Source organism: Vigna unguiculata, chromosome 6 (genome assembly GCF_037176805.1).
Source record: "Vigna unguiculata cultivar grain cowpea cultivar isolate G323 ecotype 2 chromosome 6, ASM3717680v1, whole genome shotgun sequence".
Classification (NCBI taxonomy): Eukaryota; Viridiplantae; Streptophyta; class Magnoliopsida; order Fabales; family Fabaceae; genus Vigna; species Vigna unguiculata.
In genome coordinates this window covers 45,874,410-45,898,942 of record NC_140797.1, presented here as the reverse complement: position 1 = coordinate 45,898,942, position 24,533 = coordinate 45,874,410, and the positions used below count along the sequence as shown (strand labels likewise).

At 31.3% G+C, this 24,533-nt stretch overlaps 4 protein-coding genes across 7 annotated transcripts; 1 reads left to right on the top strand and 3 right to left on the bottom strand.

Moving 5' to 3' along the window:
* Nucleotides 1-1,705: 1,705 nt before the first annotated feature.
* On the bottom strand, nt 1,706-4,862 carry LOC114188059 (heat stress transcription factor A-4c-like). Of its 2 annotated transcripts, none has more exons than XM_085675243.1 (3): nt 3,998-4,862; nt 2,847-3,861; nt 1,706-1,973 (listed from the first exon to the last, which is right to left on the bottom strand). In XM_085675243.1, exons 1-2 carry the CDS (start codon nt 4,214-4,216, stop codon nt 2,920-2,922), a joined length of 1,161 nt encoding a protein of 386 aa, XP_085531369.1. In that variant the 5' UTR covers nt 4,217-4,862; the 3' UTR covers nt 1,706-1,973; nt 2,847-2,919. The 2 variants fall into 2 exon arrangements, with proteins under 2 accessions (XP_085531369.1, XP_085531368.1); XM_085675242.1 differs by having other exon boundaries at nt 2,843-3,861; nt 3,998-4,861.
* An 8,112-nt stretch (nt 4,863-12,974) lies between these two features.
* LOC114188062 (transmembrane protein (DUF872)) lies at nt 12,975-14,966 on the bottom strand. 2 transcript variants are annotated; one of them, XM_028076561.2, is made up of 4 exons: nt 14,765-14,966; nt 14,406-14,459; nt 14,023-14,309; nt 12,975-13,182 (listed from the first exon to the last, which is right to left on the bottom strand). In XM_028076561.2, the coding sequence occupies exons 3-4, from the start codon at nt 14,285-14,287 to the stop codon at nt 13,103-13,105; spliced, it is 345 nt and encodes a 114-aa protein (XP_027932362.1). In that variant the 5' UTR covers nt 14,288-14,309; nt 14,406-14,459; nt 14,765-14,966; the 3' UTR covers nt 12,975-13,102. The 2 variants fall into 2 exon arrangements, with proteins under 2 accessions (XP_027932362.1, XP_027932363.1); XM_028076562.2 differs by having other exon boundaries at nt 14,616-14,945.
* A 1,241-nt stretch (nt 14,967-16,207) lies between these two features.
* LOC114188052 (uncharacterized) lies at nt 16,208-19,425 on the top strand. Of its 2 annotated transcripts, XM_028076547.2 has the most exons (6): nt 16,213-16,944; nt 17,037-17,186; nt 17,273-17,479; nt 17,619-17,678; nt 17,980-18,503; nt 18,587-19,425. In XM_028076547.2, exons 1-6 carry the CDS (start codon nt 16,380-16,382, stop codon nt 19,238-19,240), a joined length of 2,160 nt encoding a protein of 719 aa, XP_027932348.2. In that variant the 5' UTR covers nt 16,213-16,379; the 3' UTR covers nt 19,241-19,425. The 2 variants fall into 2 exon arrangements, with proteins under 2 accessions (XP_085530702.1, XP_027932348.2); XM_085674576.1 differs by lacking the exon at nt 17,619-17,678 and having other exon boundaries at nt 16,208-16,944.
* A 791-nt stretch (nt 19,426-20,216) lies between these two features.
* On the bottom strand, nt 20,217-24,101 carry LOC114188233 (RING/FYVE/PHD-type zinc finger family protein). The gene is made up of 5 exons (XM_028076800.2): nt 23,740-24,101; nt 22,456-23,391; nt 22,073-22,273; nt 21,481-21,676; nt 20,217-20,616 (listed from the first exon to the last, which is right to left on the bottom strand). The coding sequence occupies exons 1-5, from the start codon at nt 23,857-23,859 to the stop codon at nt 20,435-20,437; spliced, it is 1,635 nt and encodes a 544-aa protein (XP_027932601.2). The 5' UTR covers nt 23,860-24,101; the 3' UTR covers nt 20,217-20,434.
* Nucleotides 24,102-24,533: the final 432 nt, after the last annotated feature.

Below are 24,533 nucleotides of genomic sequence, written 5' to 3'. Positions count from 1 at the left end.
ACTACATGTACAAAAGAATAAATAATAGAAAAAATTGATACCCTATTTGACTCTTGACTTAATACATCCTTGCAAGATTCGAAGTGATTTTCTTGAAGCTTTAACAAAATAATGACTTGATACAAAGGAACGAGACTATAGGAGTGTTAATATGGCCCATATTTATTAGAAATACAGGCAAAATACTACTTTATAAAGTTTAGTTAACCTTCTTTAGTCTAACTTTTTTTTTAATTGATTCTTTAGACTAATTTGGACTTTTGATATATTCTTTAGACTAATTTTTGGACTTGAGTTATTCCTATATATCAATGATTTTGTATGACTAAGTGGTATAGAATTCAATATGTGACTGCTTTTAAATAAATAGTTGAGTTAACAGCATGAGGCACGACACATTTAGGTATATAAAGAATTTATCACATTTTCCTAAATTATGTATTTTGCATGTGATTAAGTTAGTTTGGAAAGACTTTTTATGCTTTACCATGCAAGTCTATCGTAATAACTTCCACCGTCAGCAACCCAAAAATCGCTTAAGATTAACTAATCATAATTCCACGATGATTTCTTTAACATTTTTGTAATGCTCTTTTATTTCTCAATTCTATGCTCACAAAGATATTTAACATTCCATGTGCACAATTAAAACACGTAAACTGAACCATTTCATCATAAAATATTAAGAACAGTTGATACAAGCATAAAGTTGAAATAGGGAGTGAATAAAGAGATTTTTTAACATGCAGAGTCAAAATGTACATTTAGCAATGGATCACAGTTACAAACACAATGATTTGTGTTGTGGATGGATGATGCTTCGGTCAAAATCTAAGGTTTTAGTTTGACTTTGACCAAAGCGCTACTCCATTCAGACTCATTTTCAGTGGGTTCTGAAAGTGAACTGGATTACAACTTCTGAGCAACTTCTGCCTTTTCTCGTTTACAAGGTTGCAAGCAAAAACATTTTCATAATTATTTCATATTTGTTATTTTTATATCAAACTTTCTCAAAATTGAAAAGAAACAGAATAATTGTAATTTCACCAAACAGATTACTTGGTGAAATGTTAACAGAACCCTTTAATTTGACTTAACTTTTTATGAATGAGGTGTTGCTCAGAACAATTTCAGATTCCGTCTTAATACCAAGCAAAATAACAGCAACATTAGAATAATCAAATACAAAAAAGATGATTAGCTGTATACCACTTCAGAGTCAAATAACACCCATACCATATATTGCTTCTATGAAATTAAGCAAAGTTTTACAGATCACATGTCAGAGACGCTTCAAGTATAAACCAATATAAACTCATCAAATTCATGTTAATCAACAACTTAAATTCACAAGTCTGTAAATCTGAATTTCTTTTATTATTCTGAGAAAAATTATTAAGATGGACAACTTGTACACAGAGAAGCCAACTGGCATAGCTGACATGTATCCAGATTCGGTACAAAAAATACAAAAAATAAATAGATTGTCGTATAAAATCCTTGAAAAAGATAAAGTTGATATAAAAATACAAAACAAATGACCGGAAATAGATCACAGATTCCTTACATCTGAACAATCCTCCCTCTGTCATATGTAAACTACGATATTCTGTATGAAGCAAGAATATTTCCTGTTCCTAATTATACATATAAAACACTCCTTAATAATGACTATTATAAGAGAGAAATATGAACAAAATTAAAATTGACTTCTTCACAAGTTAAAATCAACTTAAAAATTAAACATAAATTAGATTATATACAAGCATCAATTCTATCCATTGAAATCTTTTATTGTCAAGGTATGTTACAACTATCAGTCAACATTTTTAAGACTCCAAACACAGTGCAGAAAATGTAATATAGACTAGAAGTCTAGAAGTTAATTTCACATCATTCACATAGTTGGTCATCACTGTGTGTGGACATTGATCAACCTTGCACCATCTATCCAGAACTTCTTTCCTTGTAGCCTGGAAATATATGTGGTCACTGATCAGTCTTGCATTATGTCTATGTAGTGAGATTAGAAAAAAAAAATGTGAAAATAGTTGAATAAAGGAAACAGAACTAGAAAAATACACCACAACCATAAATCATTACATCTTCTCTTCCCTAACAAGAAAAATTATAATTTTCAATAATATCTTTCTAAATACTTTCTGCATTAGTCTGTCAATAAATTAATTGATCAGAAGACTTTTGAAAGTTATTGAATGATGATATTAAAAGTGTACTCACAATACTTTTTGTTTCCAATACAAAAATATCAATTTGCATTAATCTGTTATAAATGTGATACTCTTAAACCTGGTTTCATTTAAATCTGGCAAATTCATAAGCAACAGTTTTTTCACTCTAACAGTGAGATAACATAGCCCTAAATAATCTACAAAAATAGTCATGATCATAGCAAAAGCAAGGCACAAGAACTGCCACACTTCAGACTTTAATCACAAACAAAAACTAGAGGCACTTAATGATATAAGATATGCTTTTATCAGCAGGATATGCAGCCATGTACTTTAAAGATTTAAGGAAATCCCATCATAGACCTCTTTTAAACATCAATATTTGGCAGTTTTAATATTGGGTACCTCCCTGCAGAAGACAGTAAGAGATCAAGAGGGAAAATTTTTAATATTTGGCAGTTTTAATATTGGAAAAGTTACAAAAGGAAATAAATCAGGGGGGAAAAAACATAATCACACATCAGCACAGGTTTTAATAAGGTAGAGCTAAAATAGACTTGATTGAACAATATAATAATTAACAAAATTCTATAGATGATTCAACCATTTAACCAAGAAAATGACATATGTATACATAGTAGATTTCATACCTACATTTATTACATGAAATTGGAGGGCATCTCAAGCTAGAAGGAATAATCATTGCAACTAAGTTGGCTCTGCTTGACTAAGAATGCCCCATCTGTTCTGGAGGGTTATTTACATTCCTAATATTCCACCAAAACTTGGCATTACTTCTGCCATCAGAATCTTTCCTTTCAGAATGCACTTCCTGATTCTCAGAACCAGGATTCTCTGTCAAGAAACGTTCCCAGAATATATCATTAACACCAGCAGCCACAGAAACTGTTCCCACAGGTGGTTCTTTTGATGCATCAAGATCAGAAACAGCAGCTACAGCGGACTCAGAATCCACGTTCATTCCAGGTGACTTAGGTTGAACTTCAACCTCTAGCTGCACAGAAGATATAGCTGGACTATCTGCACAACTTGTGGTTTCATCAAAATCCATGTTCACATGACTTTGAACATCATGTGCAATATTCTCCCAAAACATAATGGATGACTCAAGTAGATCAAATCGCTCCATGTTTGGGGAGAAAATAGAGGCACCCTCTGCATTTATCCCAGGTAATACAGAGGAAGTTTCCATATGATCATCAATGCCAGCATCGTCACTGAAGATACCACTTCTTGGCAACCTACGTTTTCTATCCCCTTTTTCTGTCAGTGGCAAGAGATTTAAGGCAATCCCAGGTTTCTGCAGCACTTCAGAAACAGAAGAAACCAAATTTTCTTGCTTCTTTTCCAACTGTTCCAATCGATCATTCGAATATTGTAGTTGTACCTCATACATTTTCCACTCCTGTTCATGCCTCTCTAGCTCCCGAAGAATTTGATCTTTTTCATCTTTAAGCTTCCTTATCTCATCCTTGAAACTCTGCCTTTCTGATTCAGTCAGTGAAGAAGACCCCTGACCCTGAGTATTTTGCAAAGAATGGCTATGAACTGGTTTGCGCCTATGAATATTCTTCAAAAGATGTGGCTGACCTCTCACAAAACCCTCATTTGCAAATTCCCATAGTTCAGGATCAATCTTTCTAAACCCCTGATCAAACAGAAAACCATGACATAGTTCAAAACAACCAATCCCTTTACCTAGAAACTAGAAAATAGTAATAATAATAATAACATCGAAAAAAATCATCAAATCCATGAACACGTAGAAGATTGAATTTACTTACATAAGTGTTGAGTTGCCTGATAAAACTGGAGAAGTTACTGTGCTTAAAGAATCTGGGTAACAAATCCCTTGAAAACTCTGGTGGGTTCCAAACAACGAAACTCTTATTGGTGACACTCCAGGAAACAATGGAATTGGTGGAAGGATCATCCACCATGTCATAAGTCTTGCTGAGGAAAGGAGGCAAGGAACTAGAATTGCCCTGAGCTTCCTCCATCATCCAAAACACAAATCTCAAAACAAAGGGAACCCACAAAAACCCTTCAGTTCAGTATACTGAGAAAAAAAAAAAAAAACCCTTTCACCCTTTCACAAATACGTCCACTACAAAACAAAGCACACACATGTATCTAAAAAAATACATCCTTGTCCTCCGCCTCTCCTCTCTAGCTAGGTTTCACCAATCCCAGCTAACTGAAAGTGATAATTCCCAAAAAAGGGAGACCCAAATTGACAATTCAATTCAGAAACACTCCTTCGAGAAAATTAGTGTTCACAGCCTTACCTTCACTTCCCCCAGCTACAGCTGGCGATGAATTACAAACCCAAAGGTGAAATCTTTGTCCAGATTAAAATGCTCAGACCCAACAACAAATATGAACATGGGAAGAGCTTATCACAAAATGGAAAGTTCATATCTTTGTCCATAGTAGCCAAAAGCTTAAATTCTGACCATGTTTTTCAACTATATTAATGACTTGAATTTCCCACGGAAAATGGAATTTCTATAATTTCACAAAGATAAAAGAGAGAGAGAGAGAACTTGCTCCTCAAGTAAATATATAATTATTTAATTACTATTTTTAAATTAGAAAGACATAAAAACTAAGTAAATTACCATTTTGGTGGAGAAGGTGCAAGGAAAAGAAGTCTTTCGGTCAATCCGTGCTTCCAAATAATTTTGGATCCTTCCAGGCTAAGAAGTAGACAATTTTGAATTTTCTTCTTTGGGTTGTTTTCTCTTTCAACCTTATTTATTCTGGTTAATTTAATTTGACAAAAAAAGAATAAACACTTAAAAATTACACCATAAATAATTAAAAAGCTAATTTCAAGAGTTTTTGGGCCATCGGTCACAGGATTTGTGTTGCCCTGACCTCGTACATGGATTGGAAGTTCATGAATAAGTACCATATATTAGAATCATGAATGGTTAGCTTTTTTTTTCCCCTTTTTTTGAATGCTGACTAGTCTAAAACTGAAAATCATACTCATTATATTAAAAAATTAAGATTTTAAAATCATTACATATCAGTAAATATAAAATGTAAGAGAACCAATTATTTTCCTTAATATAGTTGTGTTATTAATGGTAATTAAGTTTAGTTTACCTTTAGATTTTAAGAAACTAATAGTATACATAAAAAACTTAAAATAGTTTCGAGGAGATGGTAGTATTGGTAGATATATTTGACCCTGTAGGTGTTTTTGAATTATAACATTTAATTGTAACCTGTATAAAATTACAAACTTGAATGAGAAAGTTAGGTGTAACATGTGAAATTGTATAAAAGTGTTACATCTTTGATAAAAGGATAGAAGGTAATTTGAAATATGTGAATCAAAAGGTGGTAGGCGTATAATTTAATTTAATGAAATTAGGTTAGAATAAAAAATATATTATTTTTCACTAATTAAGATATATAATTATGCTATGTATAATTACATAATATTTGTTAATTCTAATTACAAAAATTTAATTAGTATAATTATAAAAGAATTATTTCTAATTAACTTAATTAGTGAAGAATAATATATTTTCTATCAAATTGTGATTTTATATGTTAAATGGATTTAAACAAAAAAATTTAACTCGTTTTTTTAACTTGTTTAAATTCATAATAAAATTGATTTGAAAAAATATAAAATATTTGGATAGTTGTTTTGATATGTCCAGATAAATGTTGTCATTTATGTACATCTTTTAACTGAAGACATCTTTCATGTAAATTTGAGGTTAAAAGTAAGATTATTAGCTTAAGAGATTTTCACTTAAACAATAAGTTACATTCTTCGAACAACAAACTTTCATTTAAACAAAGAGAAAGTCAAGAATAAGATCTATTATACTAGAAAATATTCTTGAAACCAAAACACCTTACTCAAATAATATCTCTATACTTAAAACATAATTATGTTTATTTAATACTTGAAATGGTGTGAATATGAAATTATCTTATTACAATGTTCTAAAATTAAATAATTATTAGTAATTAATAATAATACTTGTATAATTATGTGAGAGGTATTTGTGTAAGTGATTATATGACATGAATTAAGTACAATGTAGTGATTGCATCATCCATTTATCAACTAAATAAGATATTTGTACTTTATTAATAATGAGTTGAATCATTTAGATGAAAATATCAAGTAGAAGTCATTTTGTTGAATGAGTGTAATAGAAAAACTATCCTAATTTGATGTTCCTTTTTCGTTGCAATTAAAATTGTAGTTTTGATACTCAAGTGCATCTTGATTATAAATATTAGTCTCATATGAAAATACTTAATATAATTTTTTTAAAATAGTAAAATTATGATTTTTAGTGTGGTGTAATTTTTTTTGTTGTAATAAAAAATATATTTGATATAATTGTAAATTATGTGATATGATATTTACATATCTGGATTAAGTAGTGTTTTCAACTTTTAAAATACATATTTTTATCATTATTGATTTTTTTAAATTCAAATAATAAGTAATTTATATTGTATATATAAAGAGAGGTTTGTTTTAATAATTTTTTTATTTTAGTTTTAATAGTTGATGATTACAAGTGCCATAACATTTTAAGGAGAAATTATTTACATTTTTTAATGAAATACAGTTAAAGAAAACACCACTAAAAAATTCATATTTCTTACTATAATTTTATTTTGATTTTTTTTATAAAATACTTACGAATACGAATTTTGTTATGAAAAAAAAAATCACAAGAAATTGTTATTAATTTTTTTAAAAAATATTTTATATAAAATGATTTTCGCAACAAATTTTATAGGAAATAATTGCCAATTTTATAATTGTGTAGGAAATAATTACCCACAAAAAAAATACATACTAAATAAATTCTTAACAAATTACAGAAAAAAATCCTTTTTTTGTAAATATTTTAATAAATTTACAAGAAAAATATCATATAATATGAGAATTTTTAGCAGTGAAATCTAAGATCCCACAACTAAATTATGAGTTACGTACATACAAATAAAAATATTTTAATAAAAAATTACAAAATTATAGTTATAAAATTACTATAAGTATAATGATTGTGATTTATGTTTTTTTCTTGTAGACGTGAATTCATTTTTAAAATGATCTAAAATATAAAGTTTTGAAATTTTAAAATCATTAAGTGATGTATGCTATGAACTGTAGTGATTATATTACAGTTTTACATAATTATATTCTTCTTTTTAAGTTCTATTTTTTAAAAATGATTTATAGTATAAGTTTTAAAAACTCAAAACACTATTAGATAATTAAAATAAATGGCATTAATTTCAGAATATGATCATATTTAAAATATTTAATATTTTAAAATCATTTAAATATTTATTATTCGACAATAGAAAACGCAATAAAGTATATTCAAAATAAATTATTACAGCTTTAATAATACATTTTTTTCAGTTTAAACATGTTCAAAAAATTGTGGCAATTAAAAAATTACTATAACTAAAACTACTATGAGTATGATATTATATTTTTTACATTTAACTTCTTTAAAATTCTGAATTTATTTTAAAATGATTAATATTATTAGTTTAAATGCTATTATTCCTTTTAATATTTTATTATTTATTATGGATATTTCATATTTGGCAAACTTTGGCACATGGATTTGGGGTATCCCAATTAGTAGATAAATTACTAAAGAAGTATGAATAGAAAACCTATTCATTATCCATTTATGAATATATAGTACAATCTATAAATTGTTGTTGTATTTTATGACTTTATTATGGCACAGAACAAATTTATTGCAAAAGGACTGACTGCTACTGTATATAAAGCACATGCATTGTTTATGCTTATTCATTTTAATTTTATGATATATCGGCTGGGTATATAAATGAAGATTTTGTAATAATCAACATCATGCAAAGATCAATTATATATGTTGAACAGATGTGGATGAAACAAAATAAACAAATAATGTATTTCTCACTATATATTGATGGATTTGACCAATCTAATGAGCATTGTGTAAACAAATCAATCCCTTTATTCAATTCTATATCCATAATATATATGTAAATGCAATAGAAAATAGGGTTAAATATATTTTTGGTCCCTCAAGTTTCAGTGAATTTTGGAATTAGTCCCTCATCAAAACTTTATATTAATTTAGTCCTTCATCTTTCAAAATGCGTGAATTCAATCCTTTTAATCAAATTTTGTTAAGTTTATCTGACGTTTCAAGCACATTTCATGATAGTATTTAAGTTAATATTGAAGAAAAAATGTGTCAAAAAGTGTAAATAATTTAAATACTATCATGAAATGTGCTTGAAACGTCAGATAAACTTAACAAAATTTGGTTAAAAGGACTAAATTCACGCATTTTTAAAGATGAAAGACTAAATTGGTCAAAACTTTTGATGAAGGACTAATTCCAAATTTCGTTGAAAGTTGAGGGACCAAAAACATATTTAACCCTATAAAATATGACATTGTATAGCACCAGAATAAAGTCTATTTCAATAAAAAAAAATCAATTTTCAAGACATGACCGCTAAATAAATAATATTGTGTGATATCATACAATATTTATGTGATAAAATAAATGTAACTTCCTCTTCTATATAATATTTATAGTTTAAAGTCTATAACAAGAACATCTAATAAATTGATAAATGATAATGATATAGTTTCGATCTTAAGTCTATTGAGTGACATCATTAGAGTTAATTATTTCTCATTTGAGGTATTGTGCACTTTGCGGCATGTGCTTTATCATAATTTTATCCTTAAAATGTGTTTTAGAGGAGTAGAAGAAGAAATAAATATTTAAACTGACCATCAAAAGTATTATCTGTTTTGAAGTTTGTGTTCTGTCACTGTTTTATCCTTAAAAAATGCATCAAAGAATGAAAGAAAAAAGAAATATTTAAATTATTTTTTACCTCAACTCCTAAATAAAATTAGATTATTAGATATGATAGAAAGACATCAAATTTCAAATAAATAGATCTCGGAATACTAAGATATAAATATAAATATATATATATATATATATATATATATATATATATTAAGAATTTTAAACTTTCAATTATTGGAAAAGACATCAAACAATCTTGTCATTATTAATAATTATACTAAAAATTTAAATAATGTTAACTTAATTTATGATTCAAGAAGTTTTTGGGATACGTATATTAACCACCTCATTTGTACATTCTTTACTCGTTTAAATCCTATTCACCCATATCATATTTTATAATCATAATATTCGAATGTATTTATAATAATTTTCATAATTTTTTCTTTAGCTTTTATAATTATAAGAAAATAAAAGGTTAGTTATAATATTTGATTAATACATTTAACTTTTTTAGAACTCTTTTAGTAGGATTTAGTAAAGAAGAAAAGTTAGGAGAATAAAACATGAAAAAAGTAAAGGTAGTATAAGATAGTCTTTTGCTTATATAACATGACTTGTTAAGTCAATTTATAGACAAAAGAGTGTCATGGTCTTATCCAGCGAGAGCTAGAGAGCTAATTTTAACATAGTAAGTTTTATTGACAAAAAACATAAAAAAATTACTTGGAGACCTTCTCTCAAACCCAAGTTCTAACTCAATAAATTATTTATGAAAAGATAATAATATTTCGATTTATTTTTTTTGATTCATTTTTTACTCATCACTCTAATCACCCTTGAATATTTTTATTTTTATTTTCTTTAATGGTATGATGTGATAATTTAAGATTGGGTCAAAAATGGGTCAAAGTATCATTATCCCTTATAAAATGTTCTTTTATTGGCTTGATAAATCATAAGGGAGGAACATGAAAAAAAAAAGGCAATAGAGACACCATGCATGACTTTTATCTCAATTTCTTCTTCATCATCTTTTATATAAATTTCATGTTATTCAATTTTATGAGTAGCTAAATTCTATTAGATGCATGTAATAACTGAACTCTCTTTATATTTTGGATATATAAAATGTTATATTATTCTTCTTTATTAGTGTTTATAATTTTTGTGCTTATTTTTTATTGTAATAAAGCATAAATAAGTTGAAGTTGTAAGAGGTTAAAAAATCCTTATGAATGATTGACCTAAGATAAGACAATAAATCATTTGTTTGAGACAATGACTTATCAATTAATCATACTTAAATCGTTAAGCTTAATGCAAATTATTTTTTGAGTTGACAAAGAATTATAATTCAATATGGTAAAATATGTTCTATAAGGATTAATGACAATGAAGAAGAGAAAAATCTTTATTTTTTAGCTTTTTGATGAATCTAATCCTAACAATATTAGAGTGTTTCTATTTAACTAGTTTCTTACTCTAAAAAAAAAAATGTAATGTTTAAATCTAACTTATCTTTTAAGTTTTTGTTATTCATTTCCACTTCATGTACTATCATTTATTTCATACCTAGTAAATGTAATTTTTAGTATTATACTAGGTATACGTGAATTCGACACTTTTATTTACTTTTGAAACTAGTAAAAGACAATAATAAGTTTGCCAAATAAATAAAGACATAATCAACTTATTTAATTATAAATTACATTACACTGATGTACGTGGTATGAGCGAGATACTCTCTCCATATGCAATATTAAAGTTATTTCTTCATCATTTAAACACCAATTTTCACACTTGAACTTCTACCATTTGAATATTCTCATATTGCTTAAATAACACACATTTTGTTGGACATATCACCACTTTTACGTATCTACATGATTTTTCAAAATTCTAGAACATTGACAGCTTCACTAATTTCACTTACATCATACATATAGCTTTACTAATTTTACTTAAGCGACTATCATATTATGAGCAAAATCCTTTAAAAAAAAAAAGAGAATTGCATATCTGTTTCCCTTAATCTATAATCACTTGAGAAATGATGAAAAATGAATAGCATCGCTTCAAGCTAGTCCAATATCACTGGTTCTTCTTGTCTCTGTCTCTTCATTAAATATTCTTATATTGCTTTTCATGATTATTATATTTAGGTTCTGGATACTGCAAATTGGAATTTTCTTTGGGCGAAGATGGTGGTTGTTAGGATCCTGTGGATGCAGCTGAATCAATTCAGGACTCTAATTTTGGACCAATCATAAAATATGAGAATATTACATTACATACGAAGACTAATAGCAATATATATTCTATTTTAAATAGCTAATACAATTATTATATGTATAAAACTGAAATTCAAAATTAGTGATTAAATTAAAATTACGCGGATGGATTCACATATTCTACGATAAAACGCGGAAAGTTTGAAAGGTTTCTCTACAGCAAAAGCTTGTTTGGGTAGTAATGAAACGCGTGGCTTGCATCTGTATGGTTTGAGATAATTTACCATAACAATGTTATCTCAAGAAAATCGATGTTAGAACAATGATGTTATTTATGAGATGAAAATAAGTTCTAAAAACAAAGAAAATAAAAAATAGTTTCAAAGATAAATTTGTGTTCCCTTACTCACTTAAAAAAAAATGTGATGAAGGTCTGAGTTAAAAAAGAAAAATACGTTAAATACAATTATTGGCTTTAATATATCTCCAGTGTAGACCATAGAATCCAAATTGGTTGTAAAAAATTGTTCTTATTTTAAGTAAAGATAAGATGGTTGTAATGATCATTAAAACGGTACGCAATACCAAATTTTGAGTTTTCCATGTTTAATAATACTGTCGTGGAAGTTCTTAAAAAATAATAACACTGTCATAGAAAAAGATTAACCATCTACACAAGTAAAGATGCAACCAGTTGACTTTCTTCCTTCTCTTAACTTCCAAAATCAAGGCTTTGTTAACTTCTCTTAATTGTTAACAGAATAATAATCATAGACAAAAAGAAAAGCAATATTATTGTGCCCTGTGTGGGTCCACGAGAAGAATTTAAACCACAATGATTACAGAAACTATTATCTTAATACTCTCATCTCACATTTTCCCCATCCAAAATTAGCTCACCGCACGTTCGTTATTTATCTAAGTCCCTGGAAGTTTTAAAAAGAAAAGAAATGCATGACTGAAAGTGATTGTTATAATGCCATGGTTGAAGCTGCAGATCGAAAAGAGAGTAAATGTTTTAAAAACTCACTCACGATAACGAATTTTAGTTATTTATTGAACTATTCAATTGGACTATCCACAATTTGCAATTATTCCAGGTTGATTAATCTTTTCGCTTTTATCATGTATTAAATAAATTACATTGTTAAAACTATTTGTGCTAAATAGACTATAAAAAAAGAATGAGAGATAAATGCCACTTTATTTTTTTGGCACAAGTCCCGTGTGCACATTTTTTATTTGGCACCCAATCTATGTCCCATAGTTAGTCGTTAGATCCGTTTAAATAATTTCTCTATCAAAATTTATAGGGAAAAAAAAATATTCTCTTATAAATTAAAATTAAATAATTCAAAATATAATTTGTAAAATCTTTTACGTTACTTTCCCATATCTTTGTTTTAAACCTTTATGCATGAAAATTAATTTATTTTTCCTTCCTATTTTTTTTTACACAAAAGTTTATTAAAACGTGTCCTCAATCGCATTTACCTGCAGAAAGAATAACCGTAGATTGAGTGAGTCTTGAGAAGATCCGTTATAATTCCATAACATTACGAATTACCAAAATTAAACGTCAATAACGAGTTGCTCTCACCTCACTGAAATGCCTAATTGTCACAACTTTGATTGAAATCATTTCAAGTGATATGCATTTTTTTTTCTCTAAATTTTGTTACTGGATTAACTACTTCTCTATCAAAACGATTACATCTATCATTTTATTCTATCTGTGTCATTCAAACATACAAGTTGCAACCAAATTTGATCATTACAAAGTTTTCGAGGTATAACTCTATTACTCTTTTACAGTAATGCTCTAATAATCAGGGATGGCAGAAAAGCGGTATCCTTGAGCACCCCTCCATGCATAATATGCAATTCGAGTCTCATAAAAACCTGTTTCCAGAAATCAAGAAAAATTATGTTTCCAGCAAAAGATCCACGTAGCAGATATGTTAATATCTGCATAGTCATGGTAGATACAAACTAAATTAAAATTTATAGTTGAAGAAACATCTATGGACAAAAGAAGTGAGACATGAAACAGGCTAAAAATTACGGCAAGAAACATCATTCCGTATATATGAGATGGAAATAATCATTTATTCATAATTGTAAACATAAAAATAATCATTTACCTCCACCCATTCCATGCCCGTCTCTTATTCTAAACTCATCATTGAATTAAACATTAAAGTGCTTTTTTAATAAGCGAGTAAAAGTGTTAGCTAAAGAAATTGTGTTAATACAGTATTAATGGCACGTTAATGTGAAGTTTGCATATTTTATGGGGTGGCATAGGCAAAGAGGACAGCTGATATGGATCATACCAGTATGCTTCGTATTGTATGCAATGATATTCTCATCAGGTAAGTATTGGTATGTCACATTTCTTTGAAACATTTTTAACTGATTCATTGTATAGGTTTATGATTTGTGAACTATCTATCTGCTAATAAAGAAGTGCATCCAGTACCCCCCGTTTCACCAAATTCAATTGAACACTGACAAAATTGGCATGCTTTATGTGTTTCTCTGGGTAAAGATCAAATGCAGTTTGAGCTAAAAAATCTCTACGGCTCGTAATGCATAACTAACAACCAATTCGTCCAAAAGGATATTAGCTCAGCAATCTCAAAGAGTCGTGAAAACCATTAATTTTATTGTTCTTATATTCATTAAACAAGATACTTAACATACATAATGCATATCACTCATTCAAGGAATCCAACATACCTGGGAGAAAGCTAAGGAAGCCAAGGGCTAAAAGGCCATATGCTTGAGAACGCTCTCCCCCCATATGACCAGTGAAGATAAAGTATGAAAGAAACAGAAGTCCTGTACCAAGGAATAGCAAGAAGAGTGCAAGGGCAATGGATTTCCAGGGAACTTTATCCAAGGCCTTCGGTGTATAATCAAATCGTGGGTCAAATGATCTATTAATAGCAACATCATTGTCGTCTGTGGCAAGAGGGGAGTAACGAACACGTCTAGTAGCCATATCTTGCCAGAGCTATTTGCTCCTAAAATTTTTAACCCCAATAAAAAAGAACCATATTAGATTGGGATCTGATGAGAAAATCAGAAACTTTAACACAACAAGGGATGAAAAGACTTGCAATTAATTGGCAGATTCTTGAAGACTGAAGTTCTTGGAGTGAAGGAAGGTTGTACTGCATAAGAAAAAAAGATTCATCACTTCACCCTAAAATATTCATAAAAAACAGAAATACAGAGATACACAAAAAATCAAGTTTTCAACAACACAAACTCAGATATTCAATTATATGACCACAAGAGAATTGAGCGTCAGTTTATAGAATATGTACATGTCGCTATCAGGTTATCAAGATCGCGAGTCAACTCGTAAACTCGGAGGAATTTACGTTCCCACGCCCTCAAACCTAGTTAACTCGGAAGTAGGTGTGAACTCGAGCAAATTCGCACGAGTTTAGAGTCGATTCAGATAAGAACGCACCAGGGTTACAATTCCGTGATTCTCTCTTGCAAGCGTTCTCCTATCGCAGGAACAGATCCGGGTCGGTGTCTTTCTCAGGTCGTCGTTTTACTTTTCTACGTTCTCCTGAACAGCCAGCGATCTTATTGCTCTCCCGTGTTTCCTTTCTCTTGTCTCGCCGTTTCACAGACACCACCACTGCAAATTAGTGGGTTGGGTCATCTTAGAGCTTTAGTATTTTTTTTTTGCCTGTGTTCTATTTTGGAATCGTTGGGCCTCCCTCACTTTAAGTCCATTAACTTTTTTTTTACGTAAAAAAATAATATAAATATAATCAACCAAATAATAGGTGACAAAAATATATTACTATTATAAAAATATAAAAACTATTTAAATATAACATATAATGTGATCAACTAGTGATAAAAACAATAGTATATAAAAATTATTTGTAGCATAATATTTTTAAATAGTTTAATCTAATGTTGAATTATTATATTCTTTAATAATATTTTGATGTAATTCTTTATACCAAATAAAATGTCAAGAGTTTATAATTTGATTTTACAGGTCTAGTTTATAACACTCTCACTAATTTACCTAAACTTTCGAGTTTGTGGTATTCACTTTTATGATCAAAATATGCTTAAACTATTCCCAAGTTGAAGAAATGAATTTACTCACTGGTATTTACTTTAGCACTGATAAATGGCAAATAAATTCAGTCTTGATCATAGGGCTATGATCATGCAGGAGTTATACTAAAAATAAATTAAATACATTATTTCTCTTATCTCGCTTTTTCTTACTATATACCATATTGTTTCGTGGAGACAAGACTTGTTACAGGTGAAATCGCATGCCACTGAGAAGTAATGAAAAACAGGAAAGTGTAGCAGGAATTAACCAGGTAATTAATTTGAAAAATTAAATCACTAACCTACGATAACAAAAAGCAGAGGAATTTGTGAAACGAAAGACAAGACTTCATCAATTCACCTAAATGCGACATTTTTGTAATTAAAATAATGCCAACCAAGACAAGTACCCTGTTATAACTTAAGTTCATTGTTGTGATATGCTTATTGCTTTACACAAGGTGGAAGAAAGTTTTTCTGTTAATAATGTAATATTATGAGAATGATAACCAGCAAAAAAGACAGAAACTGCTGTAGCAGGCTTGAAGTAGCAGAACCAACGAATATATACTTGTCTTTTAAGGAGAAAAAAATAGAGTTGATCTAGCTGTACTTGCGTGACAGTGTATGAATCTTTATTTCATTACAGTGACTGAAAACAATACAAATATGTTGATCTCAAATTTGTAACAAGTTCATCCCTAAGAAGAATCTCAACATATGAAGATTATATTTTGTTTCTTTTCTGTGCATGTGAGAGTATTAACAAAGCCAGTCCAGTCCAGCAATTAGGGGAATACATAATGTTGGAAAGCAAAGGGAAACCTCTGACTTTAGTTATTCTTGCAAGCTTATTCACTTTGTGAATTAATTAAGCAAAGCACATATGCTGAAAATGGTGGCTTCTGGGTTACGACGGATACGTAATGGATTCTTTTCCATGATATAAGGAGACAGACACCAATGGTTGGATGAAGTGAAGGATCGATGAGTGAGTGATGAACGAGGAACAGGCAGCGAGGAGGAAATTAGAGGTGACAAGGCAAGTAGCCTTGCACATAGAAAAAATGAAAAGGCCATACATATTGGCGAAGAGATATGACTGGGAAGGTTTCAGGAAATTTTTCAGCAAACACAAGGATCTGTTGGATAAGAGAATCGATTTACACCACAGCACAGCTTTTCACTACGCAGCACACTGTGGGAACCCAGAAATGTACAGGGAAATGATCGAGTGGGTGGGTGAGGGCGACATAAAGCGTGTGCTGAGGTTGCAGGATGACATGGGGAACACGCCACTCCATGAAGTGGCCTTCACAGGGGAAGTGGAGATGACAAAGAGCATTCTGGAGCACGAGGAGGAAGCAGGTTCAGATCAGTATCAGGCATTGATAGAGATGAGGAACAATTTGGGAGAAACACCGGTTTACAGAGCAGCTGCTCTTGGAAAAACAGACTTGCTCAGCTTCTTCCTTGAAGATCTTCAACTTGATCCCAACATCCATTTTCACCGCGACGATAAGATGTCCATTCTTCACACCACTGTCATTGATCAGTTTTTTGGTCCATCTCTCTCTCTCTATCTCTCTCATCATTTCATGCATGTCCACACATAAAATGAAGTTGGTAACATGGTTATGGCTTTTTCAATGCAGGCACTGCTTTATGGCTTCTGAGACGCTATGACTACCTCGCTCATGAAAAAGAAGACAATGATCTCACAACTCTCCAATTGCTGGCAAAGATGCCCTCCACCTTTAAAAGTCAGACCCAAATGGGTCCTTTCAAAAATTTAACATACCTTTGTATGTTTTCTTCTCCATCCATGTATATAATTTAGCTTTTGAATTACAGACATGCATGTGCTGATAGTTGCAATATGGTGACACAGTGCTTCCTAAATTTCAAGATTACAAATACTACTCTCAAAGTAATGGATACAATACAAAAAGGGAAGATTTGGAAAGTGGGAGAAACAACATAAATGAATCATCTTCAACTCAAACGCAGCATGAGGAGAGCATGAGAGAAGGGCAAAAACTGGAAAATCACAAGAAAGGGAAAAAGGAATCACCTACAACTCAAAGGAATCTCTCAGGTATCCAATTGATATGTTAAAACATATATAAATAACATCTTTGGAGAAATATCTATATAAGATTAGTTTTGTAAGAAAGTTTTGAGCACACAATGATAAACTCATTTAATGTTGTTGCTATACCATATAATTTTTGCAGCTTGGTCAACTGCAGTTTTTTCATGGCTGTGGTATTCCATGTGGAAGCTTCTAGCAAAAGGTGCACTACACATTTCTCCCCAAAAAACAAACTATTTAGAACATGTTTGGAAAAACTGTTTTACAAACTTTATTAAAAGAAAAACTAAAATATTTGTATAGGTTAAAATTAATTTATAAAAGTTAACTTACATAATTTATTTAAATTTTAAATTTTTTAATTTATGCATGAGTTAGTTTTAATTTATGAAAGAATTTTTTTTTTTGTATTGGTAAAATTGTTTATGGATAAAATTATATACAATATGCTTAGACTTAATTTTTATGGGGGTGTGTTTATTGTTTGCTTTGTTGATGTTCAGAATGGAAAGAGATTGATAAACTTTGGAGGAAAAAGGAAATGCATAATTTAGCAAAGGAACTAGTGTTCTTGCTAGCACCAAAAGACTATTCATGGCGAAATACTGCCATAGCAAGGGATAAAACAGTTTCCATGGGGAGATCGCAACATGAAGAAACGCCCAAAGAGAAAAAAAGTGAACAAGAGGAAGAAAAGAAACAAGAGGGTGCAAGCAAACCTACTGCATACACCCCCTTGCTTATGGCAGCTTGCAATGGAATTACAGAGATTGTGGAATTAATAATTCATTTTCATCCTCATTCAATTGAGCATGTTAGTGAAGACGAGCAAAACATATTGTACATGGCCGTCAAACACCGGCAGAAGGAAATCTATCGAATCTTAAAGAAACTGAAAATGGTGAGAAGTCTTGCTGGAAAAATAGACAAGGACAATAACACTGTCCTTCATTACACTGCAGAATTTCAAGGGGGTTCCCAACCTGGTTATGCTATGCAGCTGCAAGAGGAGTTGCATTGGTTCGATGTAAGTATGCTTTTCAATTTGTCATAATCACAAATTATATTCCAATTATTTACTGTCTGCATTCATCATATATAATAATGCAGCGCATAGAAAAGAGACTCCCTTATCATTATACCGTTCACAAAAACCAAAAGAACCAAACTGCAAAGCAACTTTTTGTGAAAAAGCATGCCTCACTCCTTAAGGATGCTCGTGAATGGATAAAAGAGACTGCTCAATCATGTTCTGCAGTAGCTGTTCTTGTTGCCACTGTTGTCTTTGCAGCAGCATACACTGTCCCTGGAGGCACAGATGACGGTGGCTTCCCTAGATTCCTTCATCACCCCATATTCTTGGTCTTCACAATCATGGATATTGTGGCTCTTGTAGGTTCTCTGGCTTCTGTGATTATGTTCCTCTCCATCCTCACATCACCCTGCGAGATGTGGGACTTTCGAAAGTCTCTCCCTCGAAAATTAATGGCAGGTTTTGCCTTGTTGTTCTTCTCCATGGCCACAACAATGCTGGCATTCAGCGCCACAATTTTGATCAACATCAAGTTAGAGGGGAACACATGGACTTCAACTTTGACATATTGTGCAGCTTTCTTCCCTGTATGCATATTTGCATTGGTGCAGTTCCCACTGTTCATGGCCATCAAAGGATGTACTCGTAGCGTCATTAGGAACCTTAAGAAGATAGTTCCTCGCTTTCTGCTTAAGTTGGTCAAAAGGAAAAAGAAACTATGGGACATTTGAATTGAAAACTATCATTTTAGTGTGCCTTCTCCCAACCCTTTTCCATTTTCTTCATATTTTTTTTCTTCAACCGTAAATTATTTTAGTTGTGTACATTTTATTATTCACGTTACTTTTTCAAGGATGTAATCAATCATGCACTGTATATTTGTATGGATTATTTAAAATAAACACCATTGGACATAGATGTGCATGAATTAAAGCATACTTTATATTTTCTCTAAACTCAAATATGAATAAAAATAGTAGTACTTGATGAATTTAAATATAGATAAATTTCAACTAATTCAACTTTATTTAAAATTATTATTTTAATCGCATTAACATCAATAAATACTATTGAAGGTAATCTAGAAAATAGATTTTTATTTTTAGGAAATCAAGAACATTAAAAGAATCAACTGTCATTCTAATAAATTAGATCATTGTCGCTATATTTGAGTCCAAAATAAAAAATCTTTTATCGTGATATACAAGAATTAGCCATCTATGATGGGGCTTTTAGGCATTCAAACCAAACATTTTTAATTGGTCATCTAGTCTAGTTAAACCATATTTTTAATTACTCATCTAGTCTAGTTAAACTCTTCATCTAGTAATGCGTTTTTTTTTCAGAAAAATTGTTCATGCACCCCATCTAGATATAAGAGAACAAAAATATATGGTTTTATAAAATATATGGTGTGATAAGTAACTTTCAAAAGAAAATGAATGTATATCATTGTCATTCTTTATATATATAGAAGTAACATTACCTTGAAACTTATTAATATCATCAAGTCAATATTGAATAGTTTACATTATGAAATTTAATTCAATATGCCACTGAATGTATAAAGCCAAATATTATCAATTGTTAATTAAAATATATATATATATATATATATATATATATATATATATATATATATATATATATAGTTGATAAACCTTTCTTACGGACATTAATATAGTTGAGGAAGTTGAGGCTAAAAAATCATCAAAGGCAATTCTAGCAAAATAAAATTAACCTTAAAGCAGGTCACCAATCCCTCCATCTTGATCAACAATGTGTAAAATATCAACGTCTGTATATATATTTACAAGACAAATAATGACGCGATGGTTTACAGTGAGTGTGACTTAGAAGCTGTACAAAATATGTACTTAATGGCAATGTCCAGTGGGTGAAAGGAATGATGTTGAAGCATTGAATCATCCATCAACCTTGGAATAGAGATCAGCAAGTGCACGGTAGAGAATGGCAGCAGCAGGTGGCCTAGGCAACGAGCCAAGTATCTCTGTTGCAGCTATAGACTGGCTGCCATAGAAACGGGAATTTTCTTGCGTGCGAGTAGTCACCATACTCCCTTCAAGTGAACATCCAACAAATGCACCTGCATGTAGTAATATTGTCGGTCAAACACTATACTATAAAACTAAAAATAGACTCCAGTCAGGTCACCTAAGTAAAACATCCAAATGAAACAGAGAATCATCAAGTTCATCCGATTCTAGGTATAAAGGTTACATTAATATTAACTACATAACATCAATCTATGAAGTTTATGAGCGAATATGGTTTTTTGAGATTCACTCGCAGCATGCTTGCAATCGCTAAAGTACAATTTTCAGTGGGTCGTGTTAAGTGAGAAACAATCAGGTCCCAATCAGCCTTCCAAGGGTTTCATACTGAATGAAGTCAACTTTAGCCATCATGTGGTGACAAAAACCTAAAGAAAATGTGAAGAGTTAAGAAAGAAAAATAGAAGGGAGGAATCTTTGTTGATTCGCTCTCCTGTTTTCTGTAGCAAAGCAACCAATGAATTAAGAAGTTGGGCACGCTAATGACAAATGGGATTTGGCAATCAGGGTTAATCTCAGATTATGCTTTCCTCTCACCTCTTCCACCCTCAAGAAAACTTTCTGCCTAATTGCTCACTTAAGAGTGGAACATTAGCAGCACACATATCTACCGAAGAATTTTATCTACAAATCAATGGTAGCATCTTCAGTAACTAAAGTTTTCACCAGCAGCATTGATATAGTTTACAGCTATTCCAATTCAAATATAAAAATTCATAGGTAGTTGATGAAAACAAGAATCGTATGTTCTATAGGAAGACACTAAGATTATATTGAAAGTTGAACCACCAGACTAAGAGATATTTACATAGAATAACCAAAGAGAAGATCCAGTTGAATACCGCTAAAGGAACCAAGGCTTTCAGTACAACACTACGTCATCAGAAATAACATACCTTTACTGCAGCTGTAGGTATAACAAGCAGCATAACCACCATCACCAGCTCGAACATCAGCTTCAACTGATCTACCAACAATGCCTACTGCAGCACTCAAACCAGCTCCAAGTGAAACATGCATATTGCCACTGAATGTCTTGACAGCATCATTTGTTCTCAAGACAATAATGAAGTCTGTCAACTCTCCTCCGACCTGTGCATAAACAAAATAAGACAACACTTCAGAATGTCTAGAAATAAAAAAAAAAAAAAATATCAGCAAAACCTTGAAATGTCCAACATTTGTATGGAGTAGGAAGTCAGAGTCAGTGCTTGGTACAGTTGAGGAGTCAAATGGAATAATATCTTTGCGGAAATTTAGCTATTGTGTTCAATAAATTTACTGGATATTACTATTTTTTTTTTTACTGGATATTACTATATAATTCTAGAGTCTAAACAAAATAAATGTTATGGTGTTACAGTTGACCGGAAACAGTATGCACAGCCTATAGTAACAGATTTTGGCAATTGATCCATAGTCATTCATAAGAAAAGTCATTGGTAATTGCAGTGTTTGGCCAATATTGTTACAGAATGGTTACTTCACCTGAGCCCCCCACCCTACACCAAAGGTGGACACAGCAGATGGAGCAGACCATGAACCATCTTCCCTTCTTGCGACCACAAGTCCTGTTCCAATGTTATACGTAACCACCACTCCTACTCTAACCACAGTGATAATTGCAAGGCCTTTTGCTTTTCTTAGAATGACATCTGGAATTGACTTCTCGGGCTTTAGAAAACCAATCTGCAAAAGTGAAATTTTGAATAAAGACTTGTTTTAGCACAAAATAATGTAATAGATCTCCACATTCACAATAGTGGATTTTCTAGTTCAGAGCAGCATTAGAAAGTTCTTTATGCAAGTAAAGCCCGTGATAGTTAGCACCAGTCGTAAATGTTTGCTGCTTCAACAATTGAAATCGATACCTGATTATATGCCTTGATAGTGTTAGTTGCCTTGTAAATTTCATATTCCATGGACTGCCCCCAAGGAAAATTAACCCAAGATCTCAAAGTGCTCAGATCTGTCAGGTCATGGGTTGGCAACTGAGCAGCATTGCTTACATGATCCATCAAATAAGGCTGTACAGACTCGAGTCTGACACAGCATACATCACATACTCTTTGGGGGTCAGAGACTCTGAATTTTGATGGCAACAAGCTCCGCCCTTTAGAGCACTCACCACAAAAAATTCCTCCACAAAACCGGCAGTGATGTCGAGAGCACAAGATGGGGTGAAACCTCACACCACAAAGCATACAAGAAGCAGCAGCACTATCAGCTAACCATTTTGGTGGCTCAGCTTCTAATAGTTCCTTCACATTACCAAAATTGGCCTCTGTGAGAGTTTGTGCCATCTCTCTCCAAGCTTGTTCAAGTAGTACGCGGCTGGATATCCACGAAAAATTACACATATTAATATCTCCTGATGCCAAAGAAGTCACTTTTCCCCGAGCCACAAGTAACATTTCTGTTAGCACATCCCACATAGTCAATTCCCTTTCATCTCCTACATATTGATTCCACCCCAAGTCCTCATCAGGAAAATAGCCACCGTTTGAGTGAAAACCTTTGGCCCACTCTTTATGATCATCTTCTAACATAGGTGGAACTGAAACTGGTATCCACACTCCAGTATCTTCCTGCAGTGGAGTATCGTAATAGAAGTACCTTCCCTGTTTCTGAAGATTAGCTGAAGACTCCATCTCTTCGTTATGGTTTTCCAATTGTTTTTCGGGGAATTCAGGATACAATCTAGTAGAATTTATAGAGTACCGTCCAGTACTAGTACTATCAGAGGAAAAAGAATCAAAATACTCTTTAGTATCGCAATTCCTCCTCCTACCACCAACCTCATCATCCTGTCAATAATATTAAGCACCACAAACAAAATCAAACATGGAGACCCAAACTATACCCAGACTCAAAGGAAAAATCGATATAATTTTAACTTCAAAGTAACATATCAATTTAATGTTTGCAAATGATCCATGAATAATTTCCCTTATTCCTCTCTCTCTCTCTCTCTTCTAGTCTCACTTTTTAAATGCCACATGAACACATCAACCCCCATCCAGAAAAGAAAAAGGTATTTAAGGTCGGATTTCATACATACAGAGACAACAAAAAATCCGAAATGGCGCAGGAATTCCCAAATCCCTAAACAAAAACACATGCGTATAATCTAGTCAGGAAAGGAGAAAGTTTACCTGAGGAGAATCGGAATTGGATATCTGGTCCCTAACGGAGAAACTAGAAAGCCCTTGCGATAAATTTTCCACAGCTTGTGCTTGCACCTGATTCTGATGATCCAAGATTTTGCCCTCCATTGGCAAACCTAGAACAAACACCAAACTAGGGCATGTATGTGCGTATAATATATGCAATTATTATCGGGAAAAAAAAATGCACTGAATTGGAAAAGAACGAAAATCTGAAGAGCAAAGGAGAAGGATTGATGATAGAATTGGAATTAGAGCTTCAATGGCATGTGATCAAAACAGAGTCCCCCCAGGTTGTACGTCTCCCTTGCGTGCTGCCCTGATTATTATATTTTCCAACTCCCCCTATCCTCGTTGTATTTTTTGTTTTTAGTTGTTACTGTTATTTTATCCACGTATTTCTTTTGAAGTCTAAGAAATCAAAATTATATTTCAAAGACTAAAATATAATAAAGGTACTAAAGAGAAGCATGATTTTTTTTAATGTCACCTACATTTTTCAGTTTTAATGATCTCCATTTTAACAATAAATAAAGTGCTAAAATAAAATCCTTTTAAAGAAATAATAATAATTTCTTTTTGAAATTTCTTTTAATAAAAATTAAATAACCATTTTACATTGATAATAAATGAAAACAGAAAGTTATTCAAATGAATACTTGAAATAATAATTTTTAAACCGTAAATCTTAAATTCTTTAATCAATTGTTTAAATTAAAATTATAGTAATTAAACATTCAAATTAAATTCTAACAGAAAACAAAAATCTACACCGAATGCCG

What these genes read in the sequence shown, in the direction of transcription:
- LOC114188059 (XM_085675243.1), bottom strand. Translation starts at nt 4,216, where the DNA reads ATGATGGAGGAAGCTCAGGGCAATTCTAGTTCCTTGCCTCCTTTCCTC. An exon ending in TCAGGCAACTCAACACTTAT is followed by an intron (nt 3,862 to 3,997) that starts GTAAGTAAATTC and finishes CTGTTTGATCAG; the next exon opens with GGGTTTAGAAAGATTGATCC.
- LOC114188062 (XM_028076561.2), bottom strand. Translation starts at nt 14,287, where the DNA reads ATGGCTACTAGACGTGTTCGTTACTCCCCTCTTGCCACAGACGACAAT. An exon ending in CTTCCTTAGCTTTCTCCCAG is followed by an intron (nt 13,183 to 14,022) that starts GTATGTTGGATT and finishes TTCTGGAAACAG; the next exon opens with GTTTTTATGAGACTCGAATT.
- LOC114188052 (XM_028076547.2), top strand. Translation starts at nt 16,380, where the DNA reads ATGAACGAGGAACAGGCAGCGAGGAGGAAATTAGAGGTGACAAGGCAA. An exon ending in AACTCAAAGGAATCTCTCAG is followed by an intron (nt 17,480 to 17,618) that starts GTATCCAATTGA and finishes TAATTTTTGCAG; the next exon opens with CTTGGTCAACTGCAGTTTTT. An exon ending in GTGGAAGCTTCTAGCAAAAG is followed by an intron (nt 17,679 to 17,979) that starts GTGCACTACACA and finishes GTTGATGTTCAG; the next exon opens with AATGGAAAGAGATTGATAAA.
- LOC114188233 (XM_028076800.2), bottom strand. Translation starts at nt 23,859, where the DNA reads ATGGAGGGCAAAATCTTGGATCATCAGAATCAGGTGCAAGCACAAGCT. An exon ending in CTATCAAGGCATATAATCAG is followed by an intron (nt 22,274 to 22,455) that starts GTATCGATTTCA and finishes TCACTTTTGCAG; the next exon opens with ATTGGTTTTCTAAAGCCCGA. An exon ending in GTGTAGGGTGGGGGGCTCAG is followed by an intron (nt 21,677 to 22,072) that starts GTGAAGTAACCA and finishes GTTTATGCACAG; the next exon opens with GTCGGAGGAGAGTTGACAGA.